Source organism: Sinohyriopsis cumingii, chromosome 12 (genome assembly GCF_028554795.1).
Source record: "Sinohyriopsis cumingii isolate HCF-2022 chromosome 12, ASM2855479v2, whole genome shotgun sequence".
In the NCBI taxonomy this organism is placed as follows: Eukaryota; Metazoa; Mollusca; class Bivalvia; order Unionida; family Unionidae; genus Sinohyriopsis; species Sinohyriopsis cumingii.
The window spans coordinates 70,772,260-70,793,292 of NC_142972.1; the positions used below are offsets into that span (position 1 = coordinate 70,772,260).

Consider the following 21,033-nt stretch of genomic DNA (forward strand, 5'->3'; position numbering starts at 1 on the left):
TACAAGCCATTTGCAACTTTGGTCAAGGGTTATACTCAGGAACAAACAGTGCTGTGCCAAAAATTCATTTTTCTTCAAATCACAATTATTTTGCCCTTTGACCTTTTAAATACAAAATCAATAGTCTTATTTCATTTAAGTGCAAGCCCTTTGATTACTGTACATGGTCTAAAACTAAAATTATTAAAGGAGGGGGACTCTACAGATATCATGAACTTCTGACAGTGACGAGTGTATGGTGAAGTTGTTTACATTTGTAATGTTGGCATATCTTTTACTTATAGGTACTAGGGCTAAAAATTATTTAGATATTGTACTTGTGGAAACTGTACATGATCTAAGTGCACAGCTATAACTGAAATTACTGCTCCCATATGCTCAAAAAATCAGCATGAATTAGTCTGAAGTACACATCATTAACAGCTACTAAAATTGGGAAAATAAATTTTGCCAGACTAAACATTACAAACTTCTTAAGTGCAACAAATGAATTACCAAATATATAAAATGTAAATTGTTAGTGCTTTAAAAGAAAATAAAATTTGTCAGAAGTCCAGGAAGTGAAATTTACCTAGCAGAGCTAGCATTTTGTTTTCAAATTTGCAGCTCTGAAGTAAGGCTAAGCTGTATACTCTATAACACATGTTACACCAATCAATCACACACCAAAATAAAGGGAATTAAAAGTCCTTTTAACACTAAGATATACAAGGTCTTTTTTAAATAGGCAGTATAAACAGTGAGCAAAACCGGGGAATTTCTTTTTCTTTAAAAATCTGATCTTATACAAAATACAAATCTGTAAAGCACTTTGCACAAACAATTTTCAGTGACCTTGAACTTTGATCTTTTATTCCAAAATCAATGGGAATGTTTTCTTACCCACAATGCAGGTCAGTCACAAACTTTTGTTAAAGTTTGTGGATGAAAATTTAAATTTTGTAACAGAAACCATAATTCAGCAACAATGATCATGACCTTTGATCTTTGGTCCCCAAAAATATATTGGTTTCTTCCATACCACAAGTGCAAACCTTCCACAAAGTTTGGTCAAGGCCTCTGATATAGAACTAATGTTTTATGCAGGAACTATGTATACTCCTTACATCACATCGACCCTGACTGTTGATATTTTTAACCCCAAATCAATAAGCTTCATCTCTACCCAACATGCAAGCCATCCACATAGTTTGGTCAAGGTCTATGATGTAGACCTAACAGTATTGTGTGTAAACTAGTTTTCTTTGAAGGTTTACTTGCCTTGACCTTCTAACTTACGACCATAAATTTACAGACTTCTTTCTTACCCCCCAAATGTAGGTCATCCACAAAGTTTGGTAACGATACAAGGTGGAAAACATTAGTTATTGTGCCAGAAATGAAACTGGCAACAGATGAACGGACATGACATCATAATATTGTCTGCCTTATGCCAGGTACATAAAAATAGCACATACAGAGTACAGTTATGCACATCATAACTTTGATGTGCAATTTTTGGCCTATATCAAAACTGAATTGCATGCTTACATATGTATACTATGGATAAAGAAAAAAAAACATGCTTTTATTATTTATGCAAAATGACTGAAGGACAATAATTTAATTTTTATAGACTTGAATAGACTGAAGATTGTATTTACGATCTCACTTTATATAAAACATGTTGGGAATGCAAATATATTTTCTGAACCAGTTTCCTAAAGTCACCTGATCTATATTCACACTTCGGTTTAACTCCACTGTGGACTTGGGATTCTGAGAGAAAAAGGACACAGAACAGTTGTATGTACATTTTTATCTGATAAAAAGATAAACAGGCCATAGGCACAACTACAATATACACCAACATATTTTATTAAATAGAAACAACACAAATCAAATACTGAATGACCCTTGGGGATAAGGTGATAAAATTAAGAAAAAATTGCCACAAATTAAAATATACATCTGCATTATGAATACATCTAAGTAAAAAATTCTATGTAGAAAAATTACATGTGCAAAAGATGTCATTTCAGGGCCACTGTATGAAATCTTGTTCACACTGATCCTAATACAAATCTAGATACTGAATTATGTGTAAACAAATTTAACATTTATTTACCATATGTACTCACTTAAAAGACAAGTCAAACTGCAAACAACAAAGATCCTGATCTGTCGCAGCTTAATTTGCCTGAAGACCAAGGTCTGTGCTGCTTGTTCTATTAATTACTCCAAACAAATTGCACAGACCCAGATTTTCTGGCACATTATATGACAGTAGATCTGGGTCTATGCAGTTTGGTCTCATCTTATAAGTGTGGATATATGGTAGATATTTTATTTTCAGCATAAAAGTATTATGTTCTTAAAGCATGGGCCAGATAAGTAATTTTTAAACCACATCCTATGATATAAATTAATGGATTCAGCCCATGGGCTGTATTCTGTCCATTCCTGCCCTACTGTCTTGTAAAAAAATGAAGATTACAACAAAATGTGAAAGAAAAATCGTCAAGAAATTATTTTGTCATATGCCATGAGTTTTATTAATTCTTAAAACCAAAAATTTATCCATGCAATGAATATGTAACACTCAATATGGTGATGTGAATAAAGATGTTTGCATGATGAAATGACTGTATTCAATCAAATTTAGTTGAATGCTAAATTGACCACATTTATGAAAATTTAATGTGACTAAAATATTATGACCAACTGTATTTGTATCACTGCCTCAATAAATGGAATAAATGGATTTTTAAAAAATACATCAAACTACTTTTCAGTTGAAACATGTCCAATGAATATTATATGAAAATTCATGACCTTTTAAGTTGAAACATGTCCAGTATATTATAAGTAGAGGAATCCATGAATTTTTCAGTTGAAACATGTCTAATATTATATGAATAGACACATCCATGACTTTTTCAGTTAAAACACGTCCAATATATTATGAGTAGACAAAATCAATGTCCTTTTCAAACACAATCTGATTAAAATTAGATCTCCACTGTCCTAATGATTTTAAGCAAATTGTTTTAAAACACTACATGGATGTAGTAGTTTGGAATTACAAATATTATGAATAGGCCTATGTGGGGTAATTTTTTCACTGGCTTACTTTTAGGTATGTACTTCTCATCTACCATATATACTGGCATAAGCAACTAACCCTGATCTGCCATCACATAATGGACCAGCAAATCGGGGTCCACATTGTTTGCTCTACTGATTATTCCTAAGAAACTGCATACAACCTGATATGCCAGTGCATTATGTGACATTAGATGATGGTCATTGCAATCTGCAGATGGACTCCACTTATAAATGAGTATATATATGGTAGATTGAAAAACATGTTAGAAAGGCAGCTAGAAATTTACAAGATCTGAATAACAACAATAACACTTTGATGGGTGTATTTGCTATAAGCAGACATCTTGAATCTTTTTTTAACATGGTTTTGGGTGAAACCACATTCTTGAGATCAGTACCGGGACCAAATTATCTCAAGATATCTTCCATAAATTGAGATTTATGAATATCTTTCTTCTTGCATGGTAACTAACAATGATCTCCACAAGACATTCAGCATGCACCTGTGATTAAAAAAACCCTCATTAAATCTTAAAATTTCATAAAATTTTACAAATTTGACTATTTTCATGAACAAATAGGTTTCCATGTGTTAAATATTTTTGCATCATTTGGACCATCTGTATCTCTGACAAAAATACTGATATCATCTGAAGCACTGTAAACAAGATAACATAAAATCTCAGTTTGGGGAGAAAGTTTTAGAAGCCAGGGCCTGAAATTTTAAACTGTTGATGGTACAAGACTCCTATGTTGTTATATTAACAGATGACATCGGAGCCAATTGCCTATTGAAAAGTCCAAAATTTTGCCATCCTTAACACAAGGCAGATTGTGCCACCCTATATTTTGTAACACTAGATCTATGGAATGTGAAACTTTTAGAGGCTGTCTGCCTAATTATTTCTTTTATGTCAGATATTTCTGTTATAATTTTTTTGGTCCATAATACATGTGTCTCTGAGATCAAAGCCACAGAGCACTTTCAGGGTTAAATGGGAGACAGAAGTGGTATGGGACAAACATAACAGAATAGAGACCACATGGTTAGATTACACATACAACTGGGTTCATATAAAGTTAGTGACCTCTGCAAGTCACACATTTCCATGCATGACTGGTTATGAAACAAAGGCCAGCAAACATTGTCCTATGTTTGGGGAAGACTGATATCAGATGCTTGAACTAAATTACTGAATGTATCAAAAATCAATTATGTACATGTATAGATAGGGCCAGGGGCAAGGAGTACCAACTCTTTGATTAACACATTAACCCCTGGTGACCAGTTAATGTGACAGGAGGTAGTAGCCTACCGCTGAGCTCTGTAGCCTCAAGGTCATTTACGATACACTAAAGTGGGTGGTATTATAGAAAGGTAGACTTGTAGCTCTACAACGATACCAAATAATCTGGAATTTCTAGTTGCACTACAAAATACAGAGGGAAAAACCTCATTTTTAGGACCCAAATTTTTTCTACCTAAAATTTGCCTGTGGTTGGAATCCGATTTTGTGTCCGGATTTTAGACTTTTTGGTCTCAGATCTAAGGCAAACCAGTATGAACTACAAACAGACAGATGAACCTTTGCAAAAACTAGGATAAGATGAGCATTTGGAATAAGGAATGGTCTCATTATGAAAATAATGGGTCCATTAAGCAAAAAAAAAAAAAAAAAGGAACTCCAACTTTTACCCTTCTGCTCATGTGCGAGCCAAATAGCCAATGAAAAACAATGTTTCTAACACAGCTAGGCAGTATGTTATTGCAAGATCACCTGGAAGTTGGTGTTTTCGGATGTATTCAGAAATAGCTTTCAAAATGTGTTCTAGTAGCATTTCAGACGAAAACAACAAAAACCTCCAGGGGTTAATGTGTTAACATAGCACCAGAAACAGTTACATTTTTGTTGTCTGCTACATTTAAATGTGCACTGCCATTCTGACAACCTTTCAATTTTCTTCTTTTTTACTTCTGTCCATAAGACTAATTTTCAAAGTGTCTGCCATGACATACATAAATGTTTCCCTAACAAGAAGCCAAAGTTGGCCTGATACCACATGCCTGCTTGTAAATGCAAATTCACATACATACTGAACTGTACAGGGAAAAGAAAAGATTGGAGCACATTGTTTACAAATGTTGCTGTCATTTATCTTGTGTCCTAGACCATATAAAAAGGATAACTTTCTTAGAATAAAAGTCATTGACACAACCAGTAATCTCCCTGCCGCTGTGTACAAGTCCCTGAATTGTAACTTTAAAGCAGTTCATATCCCCTCCATTAAAGTGTATACCATATATACTCGTTTGTAAGACAACTCCAAGTGCAAACTCCACAGACCCATATCTGCCATTGGCATTTACATACGTTCCTTACTCATGTAAAATACCAAAGTACCCGCACAGTGAAAAAAGACTATGATACATACCACCTTAAAAAACAAGACGGTAAACTGGTATATCAGTAATACCATGCACCGCTAGCGACAGTTTTCTTTGCCCTTAGTGACTAACTATGGAAGTGTTTCTGGAGGAAAGAACATTGGGTTATTTTTTCTTCTTTAAAGCTAAATGTACAAGACAGACATTCCAAATAATATGTAAGTGACTGCACTGACTACAAGAAATGCCTTAAATAATGCACCTAGATAACATATAAATGATAACAGTTTCAGGAATTTTATTCTAGAAATGCTAGCAACTGTCCAACTCCATTTAACCAAACACATGAAATTAGCTTCAAAATATTTAAGAATTTCAAATGTGGTTATGGTTATGGCAATAATTATCTGGCAATGCATTTACAATAAACTTGGACATGTTCTTCTTAAAGCAAAATATTTTTCTTTTGATACTTAGAAAAGTTTATTTGACTGCATTAGAGATACTTTTAGTTATTGATGCAACAAAGCATTATAAGTAAACATTTTCCTAAAAACCTACTTTAAAAATTACTGTTAAAGCGTGTTTTAAGTGTTTTGCCAAAGGTTTTAGTCAGTTTTCAATGAGTAAAGCATCTGAACACAACCTGACCCATCAGTAAAAACTCCACAAGATTGTAATAATTAATTAGTATAGTCCTATAAATACAATTACATTATCAAATTATTATCAACCTTGATTGTTACTTTGTTATATTACCCATTTATATTCTTCTTTGGTTTAAAATAAAAATCATTATAATTCCTAATGTGCATTATTCATTGTTCTTATAAATGAATTGCTCTCACATTTTGTATCCTAAAATTACAATTTTTAATGTTTTTTAATGTTTTAAATTTTGTCAGCAAGGGGGAAAACTGTGCATAACACAAAACAATAGATTCAAAAAGCTCGATTCAGAGGTTACTTCTCTTTTTTTCTCATAAGTTCCTCTAATAAAAAACTGGCAAGTAATTGCATTTACTGTACAATGTATATATATTGTTACAATACAAATTTGCTGATTATAATAATCTCTCGACATTCTACATGTGCTACAAAGGGTGTAACTCGTCCATGATTTTGACATTATGAACTTACATACAATATGTACTCACTTCTAAGACAACTCCAACTGCAAACTGCACAGACACAGATCTGCTGTCGCATAATGTGCCAGCAGATCTGGGTCTGTGCTGTTTGTAAGAAGCAATAAGATATATATCCAATGTAAAACAAGGCCTCTAGAGTGGTAAAATGATATAAAGGTATATATAAAAAATTGCCAACAAAAGATGTTCTGTTTTTAAGAAACTAACTGCAAATATATGCCAATTAATATCAATACTACTTTGTCAAATAATGATGAAAGGTAAAAATATTTCAACTGACTTAAATTTAAGACAAACAGAAATCTGTTAATGGAACACGGCTGCCTTACATGTATTCCTGAAAACAAAACTGAACCCTATATTCAAGGAAATATTATTGCTAAAGAGTCTTTAACTTATGTGGTGGAAAGCATTAACTGATTGTCCATAAAATGACTGACATCTAATTGTTTTGTAATTAAGAACTGTCATACTGTCTTATCTTGCAGTAATGTATACAAATCACAATTACTTAAGAGAGAATATAGCCCAGTGCTGGACTTCCCATCATTTTACACTGCACAATGTAATCCCAGGTTTATTTGGAATCTGTGATAAGTAACTAGAGTCAACAACCTAAATCACTGCACTAGATAGATCACATAAAATTTTACCTACATTGAAGCAAGTTTGGACTTTTTTCCACTTCTGCCGAAAATACCCAGCATGCATCCAGAAATCTGTTGGCATTTAAAGCAATATTACAGATGCCCTTATTTCCATAAATATTCACTGACAGATTGAATAAGATCAGCAATGATTACTGATGCCCTTGTTTCTATAAATATTCACTGACAGACTGAGCAACATCAGCAATGATTATCAATGCCCTTGTTTCCATAAATATTCACTGACAGACTGAGTAAGATCAGCAATGATTATTGATGCCCTTATTTCCATAAATATTCACTGACAGATTAAGATCAGCAATGATTATTGATGCCTTTGTTTCCATAAATATTCACTGACAGATTAAAATCAACATTAATATAGATGCAATTGTTTCCTCAACATTTGCTGACAGTTCAATGTAAAAGCATCGCTATTATAGACACCCTTGTTGCCAGACATTCAATGACAGTCTGAGTAAGATCTGAATTAATTACAGACACCCTTGTTTCCAAACATTTAATGACAGTCTGAGTAAGATCAGAATTAATTACAGACACCAATGTTTCTATAAACATTTGCTGACAATCTGAGTAACAGCACAGTTTCCAATTGTTAGCAAATGTTTGTGAAAACAAAGACACCAATAATAATGATTCCCTTTTATGTGCTGGGTACTTTTGGCATAGTGCCAAGAATAAAACTTGTTAAATGAGGTAAAAATTTATACAGGTGCTATCCTGTCCCTGATATAGTATGCTCACCCTGGTAAAGAGATACCATATAAAGTGTTATTTTTATTGTAAATTTTAATCGTATTGCAGTGAAAAGTATTGATTCAAAATTTGCATGTATGATTGTGCTTCTAAATATATATTCATTTTTTTTACAGCAGGACTAGATGCATACAAATTATTAAAAATAAGCCCATAATACAGCAGACTTGTGTGACTTATCTATAATGTCATATCTCTTGCCGAGTTTTATCTTCATAAAAGAAGATGCACATGGGAAAATATATCCAAGATATACAATAAATCATTTCACAAATAAACTGATTTTAAAATAATAAATGCAAACATACAATACATGCTTAGAACCAATGATTTAGACAGTTTCTATAAATCCAGAAACTTATAAGAAAATTAACAAAAATATAATATCAGACTCTGTGATTAATACTGTTTCATCTTAATATCTTACTATTGGGGGGGGGGAATCTACTAGAATAAAAACCTTTTGAGATACTGTATGTTATTTGTTTCCAGCATCTAAGTAAGGCTGGATGGATTCTTAAATATACAGAAGACTAATTTGAAAATAAAAATGAAATACAATTGTTACTGAAATTATCAAGACTCCTGTCTCATAAAACATTCTAAGATTACATAAAAGGTTTATTACATATTGATGGAAAGAAAAAAAAGGATAATATCTCTTTGAAATCTACCACATTTTTTATGAAACTGTGGCAAAAGTTAAGAAGCCTTGAAGCTTAAAGAAAGTGAACAGAGAATATTCCTAACTTTAACAGTCAAATGAAATTTAAGAAAACAAAAACAATTTGTTCTTCAATACTAATTGAGTATAAATTTTAATCTGAAAGATTTGAGATACTTTTAATGGAAAATATTATTTTTACATGAGGGAAAATGTTGCTTTTTGCCTCTGAATTCACAGAATTATCAAAGTCACCAGGTTATCTACATGAACCAAAACTCCCACTGGTTGGTGCCTGTGGTTACTGACCACCCATAAAAGTACTGTATATACTTGCTTAAAAAATGAGTCAAACTGCAAAATGCACACACACAGACCTGCCGTGGCATATCTGAATCTGTGCAGTTTGTTAAAATAATCAGTAGATGGGAGGTGATGTGAAGTGATTTTGGATTTTTAACGTAGCTTTAAAAAAAATTTCAGTCATATTGTTACGATGTCTGCAATGTGGCAGTTTATACTGATGCCTAGCACTGGGGCATCATGCCGTAGACATGTAACATGATGCCCACCCAGTCACATTATCCTGACACCAGGCCGACCAGTCCTAACACTAGCCTCATAATGCTGAATGCCCACGACCTCCCGCATCCGAAGCGGACACTTTAACCACTAAGCCACCGGAGCTGTGAAATAATCAGTAGAACAAACAACATAGAACCTGATCTGCAGATGCAATATGCTATGGCAGATCTGGATACCCCCAGTGGTTGAGCCAAAAACTTGAACTCATGTGAGCAGGGGTGAGATGGTAGTGATTCGGTGAGTGCTGTAGGCCGCACGGCCACCTGTGGTCCCTGAACTTAAGATGTATAAGCAAAATTTCTGAAGAAGGAAATTTTAGTTGTTTGCAATTCACTTTTGAAATGATAACAAAATGTCTGGATGTTTGAATATTCCAATAAATCTTTGACTAATAAGGTAATTCATTACATCTCTGCATTATTTTATGATAGGTCAAGAGTTACTGGATTCTCCAAGTGAAAGAACTGTGATATTATGGTAAATATTTTCACTGCCACGCCAATAACATTGCAGCCATGTGAGCTATTGTTAGATGCTTGTTTGGTCTAGAGGAAAGTATAGCTACCTCAGCTACAAAAGAACCAGGTTCAATTCCAATAATGTGCTTATAGCTTTTTGCTTCAATTATTATTTTTTAAATATGCTGTTTTGACTCGAGTTGGGAAGGAGAACTATGTTAAGTACTGTTGTAGGGTTTAACGCCACTTTTCAGCACATGATAGGCTATACATGGCGGCCAGTATTAATGGTGGAGGAAGAACCCGGGAAAACCCCAGAAAGAACCACCGACCCACGAGAAGCTACTGGCAAGCTTTCTCACATACCCACATTAGCCAAATCCTAGACTCGAACCCACACAGAGGTGAGATGGCAGTGATCTGTAACAGAAAGCGCTTTAGACCACTCGGGGCCCCCCGAATTATGTTAATACTTTTATTTCTGTGCAAATATCCACAAAATGTAACAGAACATAAACAGTAAACCACAGACATTATCGCACAGATATAGTAGCAAATCTGATACTTCAATCTGTTATACACATTGCTAGCCAAGTGAATAATGGATATATTTCATCTTGTGGTAAAAAGCTTAAGTATTTTCACCCATTCAGTAATTATTCAGTTTGTTTCAAGTTAATATCCTCTCTATATTTTATGCTAGCCTGTGTATGAGATGATTTTCCAACAGAGAGAAAAATTTCATAATTCACTGGAATGAAATATGAACAATATTTTGTGATGTGCTCAACAGACATTATCATCCCAAAATCTGACCTGCCATTTTGTGCCATGCTTGGTCTTGTGGTTAAGTATGACTACCTCTCAAATAAGAGTATAATGTTCAAATCCTGCATATTTTCGATCTGGTTCACAGCTGACTTCATCGTAAAGGGTTTTGGAAGAAATCTACTACCTAAATATGTTATACATATTGCAAATCAGTAAGTCTAAGCATAGAATAAAAAGAAAATTTGCATCTTCTGATGAATGATGGGTATATTTCATTTTAATTGGGTGAAAAACTCAAGTAATTTGCATTGCAGCTTTACCACTCAAAATAACATTGTTTTTCATCCCAAAATAAAATGTATCTGTACTCACTCAGAACAAGCAAATATCCTCTATATATTTATTATATGTAAGTGTATTTATTAAATATATGAGGTCAATAACTGCATGCAGGAGGTTAATGAAGAGATATCAGAAGGACTTTGTGACTGATGAAGCCATTTTGGATCAGAAATATTATTGATAACAATTATGTTGACCAGCATATGACTACACAAGCGGTCATACTGGCAAGGACAGGTACCATATATACTTCCTTATTAACTGGATCAAACCACAAATTGTGCTGGCTGATCTGGCACCTTGCAGTTTGTTAGGAAACAACACAGACCTTGATCTGCTGGAACAATTTGCATTATGCAACAGCAGATAAGGATCTATGTTGTTTGCAGTTGTACCCAACTTATAAGTGAGTATATACAGTAATAGTAAGGGGTGCAGATCCCTATCTGTAGTTTTTCAAGACAAGAGATGAAACATGCCAGGTCATTGCTGTGTTCAAGTCTTGCAAAAACAAAAATAAAATTAAAATAAATCTACATTAGAAAATACTTGTATTGATCCAGTGAACAAACATTATACCCATATATACTGTATATACTTTCTTATTTGTCAAGCCAAATTGCAAACAACAAAGACCCTAATCTGCCACAGCATACTGCTACTGCAAATCAGGGTCTATGCTGTTTGTTCTACTTATTACTAATAAACTGCATAGACCCAGATCTGCTGGTGCATTATTAAATGGCAGATCTGGGTCTGTACAGTTTGCAGTTGGGCTCATAAGCAAGTATATATGGTATATTGCTGCTATTATAATGCATAGTCATGGTAAGTCTTCGATTCCGACTGACAAATCTCTAGTAATCAAATTGCATCAATAATTTTTTGGGTGACTGCAACATATAAAATTTAGAAGCCTTATGAGAAAATTAATAACTGAATCCATATGGGAAAAATAATATAAGCAATGGCCATTTGGGCTACCAATAATGAGAACATAGGGATGCAAGTCAGCATTGTTCAATGATGGAAGCATTTTCACACATTAATATATTAATACTAATAGAAAAAGAAACATTTCTCACTTTCTTTTAACCTATGACTGATTCCAAAGCTGAGAAAAGGAGAACAAAATACCTAAATTTATATTAAAAACAAGTACAAATGAGGATATGTTCATTTGAAAGTAAATTTACTTACCTCTCTTTATATATCTGGAGTACTATTATCAAGGACAAAATATCTAAATCTACTTGTACATGAAGATTTTATATTTTCATGGACAAGTTACTTTTAAAAACTACATGTACTTGAGGGTTTGAGTTTCCCATGGACAAAAAATAACTTTTAGAAACTACTTTTCAAACTTTATAATCCATATGCCAAGTGTATTTTTGTTTCCATTGATGTTAACTAGTTTCATCGTATATGCTTACTTATAAGTCATATCTAACTGCATATAAATATAGGCCCTAGTCTGCCAGTGCATAATGTGCCAGCAGACCAGGGTCTATGTTGTTTGTTCTACTTATTATTCCAAACAAAACTGGATAGACCCATATCTGCAGTATGCAATAGCAGATCTGGATCTACATCATTTACAGGAGAATCCACCCTAAAAGACAGCGAAGATAAAGTCTTTTAACAGGTTTTACAGTAAGATTTGTTACATTAATATAAAGTACATGTAATTTCTATCATTAATCTGATTTTTGTAAAAATGTACATGTCAACTTGTGCATTTATTTGTATTCATTATAAAAAAGAAAAAATATGTCTTCTATTATACAGAAAATCTTCAAATTGTGAGATTACGTGGAAAAAACAGCAAGTTTCTAGTTTAATAGTCATTCAACAGTTAAATTTTTTGTTGTTGATTTTATATGACAAGCAAAACTCTTTAAATTGAAATTATGAAATGGCAAAAGTGGTGTATGGCTTGGTAGGTTAATTAACTGACAAGAAATTTAGATGAATAATCATCTCACTCTTCTATTTTACTTTATCACAGAAGCTAACATTTCTGAGCTGGTACAACTTTTACAACCCATTATACCTGAATAGCACAGCAACACAAGTAGGTTATTTTGTACCGAAAACAGAAGGATTCAATCCCACAACCATTCATTTATGGACCAGGAACATGAACCACTGAGCCAAAATGCCTTCTGGTGATGAATGAAAATTGACAGGGGTTATATGGCATCCCTGCCTATAACATGAACACATTAATATTTTCACCTAACCAGCATTACTGCATCTATGCAATGAAAGGCCATGCCTGAGAATAAATCCATCACCCTTTTTTTTAAAAAATTCTAACAAATATTTACTGAGGAGAAGTTTTTTTGACAACAGGCATACCCTTTACTTTTTGACAAATTTATTATGCTGGAACCTGGGCTTAACTTCAGAGAAATACAGAATATTTAGGGTCTACAGCATTATATAGAAAGACACATTAAAGTTACAGAAGAGGCCCCGAGTGGCTGAGTGGTTTAAAGCACTCACCGTTACTGATCACTGCCATCTCACCTCTCTCTGCATGGGTTCGAGTCTTGGGTTCGGCCAATGTGGGTATGTGAGAAAGCTTGCCAGAAGCTTCTCTTGGGTCGGTGGTTCTTTCCAGGACTTTCCTGGGTTCTTCCTCTACCATTTATACTGGCCGCCAAATATAGCCTATCTTGTACTGAAAAATGGCGTTAAACTCTACAAAAACAACAATATAAAACTACAGAATCAATTAAGTAAAAAACTAGATAAAACTGATTTCCATTTATCATGTCTGAACACTATAACAGTTGACTTTGATTTCCATCAAGAAATAAACAGAACACTCCAAAAGGTATGAATGCTCTAAGTCATAAAAAGCACTAGTTCCAATACAATGTGGAGACCAATGATAAAAGATAAGTTCTTTTGATAACAGTAAAAAAAATCAGATGTCTACAATAATAATAATAATAATAATAATAATTTTAAAAAACTGTATTTCCACATGTGCAACAAGAATCCAAATGCAAACAGCACAAGCCCTTATATATCATTTCATAATAAGCCAGCATTCTGGGACCATGAAAAGATCCAGACATGATCTGGTTATTTACCAGCATACTGTACTCACAGACCCAGACATGATCTGGTTATTTACCAGCATACTGTACTCACAAACCCAGACATGATCTGGTTATTTACCAGCATACTGTACTCACAGACCAAGAACCATATACTGATATGCCATCTCATAACAAGCCAGCATATCAGGACTATGCACCAACCCAGATATGCCATCTCATAATGTGCCAGAATACTGGGACTATGCACCAACCCAGATATGCCATCTCATAATGTGCCAGAATACTGGGACTATGCACTGACCCAGGTATTATATTGTAGTGGACCTGCATATTGGACTCAACAGACCCTTATATGTTATCTCATACTGTGTCATTATAGCATGAATTTGTTAAGACTTGGAAATGTCATTTCAGACTTACAGATCCAGATCTGCCATTTCATAATGTGTCAGCACACTGAACTGTACAGACCTAAATATGCCATTTTATAATGTGTCAGCACATTGGAACTGTGCAGACCTAAATATGCCATTTCATAATGTGTCAGCACATTGGAACTGTGCAGACCTAAATATGCCATTTCATAATGTGCCAGCACACTGGAACTGTGCCATTTCATAACATGTCAGTAGGTTGGGACTCACAGATGCAGATAAACGATCTCATAATGTACCAGCATATCTAGACTATGCACAGATCAAGATATGCAACCTCATATGCCAGCACATCGAGACTATGAACAGACACAAAATATGCCATCTCATAATGTGTCAGTAGATTTGCACTATTACATCAAATCACATGCAGATGTAAAAGTCAGACCTCAATCAGTCACCATTATACAACACCAAAAAAAATCTAATCAGTTAATGGACTGTGCCTATACACTGTGTCAATTAAAATATATGGTAAGTTCTAAACTTCCCATATATACTCTCTTACAAATCCAACTTCAATCTCTACAGACCCATACATGCCATCACATAATGTGCAAGGCAGATCTCTGTCTGTGCAATTTGTTAGGACTAGAACTAATAATACAAACCCTGACCTGCAGGTGCATTATCCTATGGCAGTTCATGATCTTTGTTGTTTGCAGTCTGACTAGACTATAAGTGAGTATATACATTATTACACAAACTGACATGTTAGCTGGAAGTGACAGTCATAAGCAGCCAAACATTTTCATACATATTTCATGTCTAAAGCAAAATAAATGGATTATGACAAGAGGTATATGAAATGAACCTCTATTACATTTTACACAATACAAGTCATTCATGCACTGTAATTAAATAAAATAATAGAAATGCATACTTGGTACATAAATGCCCAAACAGAGTCTTAAATGTACAGATGCAGAGACAGAATAAAAATGGGTAAAACTACATTCCACAAACATATTTTTGGTTAAGGTAAAAAACAATCAATCTACCTCCCTCCCTCTCCCCACCACTCTTGGAAAGATTTCCTTTTTTTAGAGCTCATTAATACAAAACTCAAAACTAGCATCAATTAAATACATAAATACATACTGAATTTCAATGTTAAATTAATCAAACACAATGAATCTGGAGAAAATGGGAATTAGCTTTAAACAATATTTGCCTCAGAAGCTAACAATATTACCAGGACAGACCCTTGTGCTTTCAGTCCCATGCAAAACCATAATACATGCACTTAAAAAAGCACATAATTATTTCTGACTAAAATCTACAAAATCATACATTCACCTAATGTATGACTTATTGACTGTTGATGAATTACTGCTCATATAAAATATGGTATCTTCATGTGAATAATGCACACCCATCTACACACTGCCTACACAGATATGATGGCATACAAAAAACTGACACTCATGCCTATGCTATTTCTAACCACTTCCACCATCATCTTCCATGCATTCCATAAGGCTATGTTGATACAACCATGAGGTACAGATGGAACAGTGTGTTGTCTGAATTTCATGGTCATCCCTCTTTTACATAACAAATTTTAATATAAGAATGTGATTTGAACTGTTAATTATCTATCCTGCATTGCCTTGAAAATATTGCAAAATCTGAACTTATTCTGTTTGCAGTATGTTATAAAGAATACATAAAATAACATTTTGCAATCCACCCAATATTGCCCATACTTTAGAATCAATACACTTGATTTTAAGTTGAGTCCAGCTGCAAGCAACATTGATGTGTCAACAGATCAAGGTTTATGTTGCTTGTTTCTCCTGTTTACTCTTAAAAACTATATATATCCAGCTCTGTCATCACAATGTGCAATGGCAGATATGGGTCTGGACAGTTTGCAGCTGGACTGGGCTTGTAAATGAGTACATATGGTACATAATACAATCTCAGATTTACACTCATTTGGCACCTATCACTGAAATTTTCAAAACATAAAACAATCTGAATTTGTTAAAACAATGCTTTTTAATCTGATGAAATTAAAATATTCATCGACAGTCTCACCTGCAACAAATATGTAACCTTCTTCCTTTTTACTATATCCAACCAACTCTATGGTCACACAAAATCTGTGTCTGTCTGTGAAGCCAAATGTTCAGTCAGATGTCATAATCTGACCCTATGGTCACACAAGATCTTCTGTCTGTTGGTGCAAACAAATGCAAAGTCACCCGACAATTTACAGAATTTGTATAATCAAAATTTTGTTTACAATCTATGAAGAGTTTATTAACTTCCCATAATACACCATCCCAAAAAGAATTAACAATTAAACTGTAAAACTGCTGTGCAAATCAGCTTTGCAGCTGAAAAAGGTAAGAGTTATCTCCCCAGCTATAAAGAAGCAAGTGCTACACAACCTCAATTTGGGAACAATTGGAAAATTTTGTTTTAAAAACATTTTGGCTACAATATTTAACTTATTCTGTAGTCATCAAATTTAAAAAATATTCTTTAATATGTAATTTCCTTTATGATTACTCACTCTTTACTGCTTGTACTTCCGTTCTGGAATGTTTTTATCACAGACCAACTTTATGCACTATTTAGATCAGAAATATGGCTTCCAGAATAGTAAAAAGGTCAGCCTATCAGATGCAACATAAGCTCATTAATATGCACGGAACTCATCCAATATTTAATTATACAAGTCCATATTCCAAATTTGAGAGAAATCAGATCAGATCTCCAGAGTGGCAACTATAGCCAATTGTTGATGGCCAGAGAATGTATGATGAAAGATGCACACAGGGCCATACTATAATCTCACTTGGTGTTAAGGCAAGGTGAGCTAAAACTGTGTCATTATTTGCACAAGGTAAGCACTACCTTAATCCTCCACATTTCTTTACATAAACAGCGAATCTAAACATAAATCTTCATTAAATACAAAATTTCTGAAAATTTCTGTTTAATAAATGTATATGCCACAAGTTCCTCCCAGCAGCATATTGTATTATTCCACAAGTTGCTCCAAAAATTGGCATATTGTATTATTTCAGATGTTGCTTATAATGAATGACATATTCTTTTATTTCACAAGCTTTGCTTACCAGTATGTGAATGGCATATTGTTTTATTTCACATTTTATAGTGAATGGCATACTTTTTTATTTCACAAGTTGCTTGCAACGAGTGGCATATTGTAATATTCCACAAGATGTACATGTTTCATGCCCAATGAATATTTGTTTATTTAGATTCTGACTTAACATAAAGGGGTTTGCTTTATTAAATGATGGTATGTAACATTTCCAAATGTTAGGCCACGCTGTGTTCAACACCTTTTTCTGACATGATGTGATGATACTAATAGTGTTGAGTGATGTGATAATTAGTTTTAACTCATGAAACCTGAAAAAAAATGACACATCACACCCGAACACATGTACTGTTATGATGCCCAGAATTACACCTCATTAATGGTGCTTTTATATATTTTGTGCAGCTCTTTATCATAAGTAACTGCTCACGCCTAAGTGGACAGCGCTAATGTTCTACTGGAGTCAATAATTTTTAGCTCATGACAGCTGATCCATTACACATCATTAATTGTGCTGTTATGTCGTGTTTTTCGCAGCCCTTCATCATCGGTGACTGTTCTTGCTGAGTTGGACAGAGCTACTGTTCTATTGAAGTCTATCATGGCATAACTTTCTGTACGCTTGCTCGGTGAGTCAGGGGCCACACTGAAACTGACCGATGCTGGCAATATCGTACTGCCACCTATGACACTTATGTTATCATTACTTCTATTAACATCAATTTCAATATAGTTTAGTGTCCCTTGCTCCACTGAACGAGTATTATGCACAGGAACATGTGAAAGGTTGGAACTTACACTTCCAGAAGCACTAACATTTGCATAATTACGATCCAAGCTTAGCCTTCGAACAGCTAAACATCTTTTTTCTTGTGGAACATCCCCTATTGTTACTGTGGCTCCTTTTCCAATATTAATGTATGTTGGCTGATGTGTCACTTCTACTGGATTATCTGTGAAGACTTCCAAATCAGCATAGCTGAGTCCAGCTTCCTCAGTGTCAGCAGAAGGGAAAACTTCTTCAGTTTCCACTGGAGTGTTTGGATTTGGCCTCTGGGATACGAAAGGGGCAAATGCACCCTGGTCATCTACATACAAATTTTCTGTGCTTTTTGGCAGATCAAGATCAGCATAATTGACAGTGCCAGCAGAAATGGATGATGGGGGTGGTTGATGAAGAAAGTCTATCAAAGCTGAAGCAATGACTGAACCATTTCCATCATGCCTGTTGTCACGGATGTTTGCACTTGTGTTGATATAGTTAGGATCACTTTCTGCAACCATTGTATCATTTATGTAAGGATGCTCATTTGTAGACCTGGTAATATGTCCATTTCCATTGGCATGCAGGAAACCATTCTGATGGACAGGCTCTGCAACAGAAGTTGGACGACTATTCTGTCTTCCTGTTGAGCCAATTATTGTCTGATTTGTTCTGGCATGGCCCTCCTGGCCAACTCGCATTATGGCATCCTGCACAAGACTGAAGAGTTCTTCTGCTTGACGACATTTAAAAGCAAAAATTCCTGGTCCTGTTGGACAGCGCCTGCCACTTTCAAATGAAAACAGTTCTTCATCAAACCCATACCTTCGGAGACACCTTAGGGGCCAGTGTATTGGCTCTTTCCCTTTCTGGTGCAGAATCAAGTCTGTCTCACTAACCTCAATCTTCCCAGGGTTTAAGGTTGCCCCAAGGTCATTCACATTATATACTTTAAAAATTTGCCGGCTGGCTTCACTTAGATGCCTCCTTGACATGTAACATCCCATGTTCCCCATCCAGCTAGCTACTGGACCTGCAATAAACATGAATATGTCAAACAATAATAAGGATATACTTAATTCAAAAAAATACCTGAAATTCAGCTTCATGTACTGCAACAAATTACCTAAAATCAATTGTAAAAAACGTCACATTTATTAGAATCATAAGGCCCTGTTGGACATGATGCAAGCTCTGGCACGTCATAAAACATGACTATTTGGATGCAACATTTCTTTCCCGGAGATGTGCCCTATGAAGATGTTCCACGTAAGAAGGTCTTTGGGTTCTCTTCATAAAGAGTATAGCTTATTTACAAAACTGGACTTTGTATTTTGAAGGATTTTACCCTTTTTATCACTTTATTTTTGTTTTTGTGTCTTTTGGGAGGGATGCCTAAAACTCGTGCAGCAATGTACAGCTAGGATTGTACCCATGTGCCTGTAAATCCAATGCATACATACATTATTACAATCACAACCACACTATTTGATGACTTCAGGAAGAGAAGCAGTAACAAAATTGTCAAGATGGCTGCTATAGTGGCCATATTGGATGTTGAGGCAACACCATTTTCATCTATGACCAATTAGAACTTGAGATGAATGTGTGTATAAAGTTTCATGGCAATCCTCCAGTAGCTTAGGAGTAGTTATACGAAACTTATTGCTGAACAAGCAGATGACAGAGTGAGCCATACCATAAACTATTTTGATTTATGACGGGTGGAGCTATTGACCACTACAAAGCTGATCAGTTATTTTGAGGAGGCATATGAAAGTCAATTTAAGTCAAACACATAACTTCTAGCAGATGAAAGCCATTTTTGCAAGTCAGTGTGTGGGTAACTTTCTGCAATAATTATGGTAAGATGGGAATGACTATTACTAGGTTTTCCTTTGCAAAATATTTCCATTGATATGGGGTAAGAGACTCAAGTACTACAATATGAGTTTTCTTTACAATGCCTAGCAGAAAATACCCACAATGACGTGCAAAAATGTCTGATTTGTACAGGAATTTCCATCTTGAACTGATATTCTTGTGCCTACCTTGTATCATTATAACAAAGCAAGTAAGGGAATTCTGAGTGCATGGGAAATCAAAATTTCTCTCTCTATCTCTATCTCTCTCTATATATATATACACACACACACAAACACAAACACATTAAATGTCCACCTCATGCTGTCCAGAACAAACTATAAAAAGTCCAACTCATATTTTTTATAACATGTTAAAACGTGTTCATATCGTCTTTATACAACAAGACATCACTCTACTAAAATGGACACTAACTCTGTTCTGAACTCACTGACTAGCTTGCTAACTGTAGCTAACAGGCCAGACCTGACACCTTGTCATCTAACACTGCATTTATAATATGACAGATATTTATACTTGCTTAACCACAAATGGAAATTAGATCTATGTGCCCTGTAAGCTACAACTTTAACATTAATAACATTTCACAAATGTGTTGGGGAAAAAAATGAGCACTGTCTGGGTTTACTCACTGCAAATCAGCACAATTCTAGTTATACATTACTAAGTGAAAGTTAGGCAGCATAAATGGTAGATGCACAACCCTTGCCAAAATTTCCAGGAAGATAAACCAGATGTAAATAAATGGTATTAATGGCTCTGTTAAGTCAGTCATCATACTGTCCTGGCCAGGTATAAACTGGCTGGGAATCTCTACTACTTACTGTCCCTGGGCCAAGCAGACAATGATTCAGACCTTTAAAAAAACATCAATGTATTTTCTGTCCTTCACAAACACTGAAATTTAACATTACCTAAGCATCTA

General features: G+C 34.6%; 1 protein-coding gene across 2 annotated transcripts in view; it reads right to left on the reverse strand.

Moving 5' to 3' along the window:
• Nucleotides 1-1,781: 1,781 nt before the first annotated feature.
• LOC149786715 (uncharacterized) overlaps nucleotides 1,782-21,033 on the reverse strand; it is a 51,526-nt gene continuing 32,274 nt past the window's right edge. For both annotated transcript variants that reach the window (XM_089977217.1, XM_089977216.1), the window contains exon 2: nucleotides 1,782-19,257. In XM_089977217.1, coding sequence (XP_089833343.1) covers nucleotides 17,957-19,240 — 1,284 coding nt within the window. In that variant the 5' untranslated portion in view covers nucleotides 19,241-19,257 and the 3' untranslated portion in view covers nucleotides 1,782-17,956. The remainder of the gene's footprint in view (nucleotides 19,258-21,033) is intronic.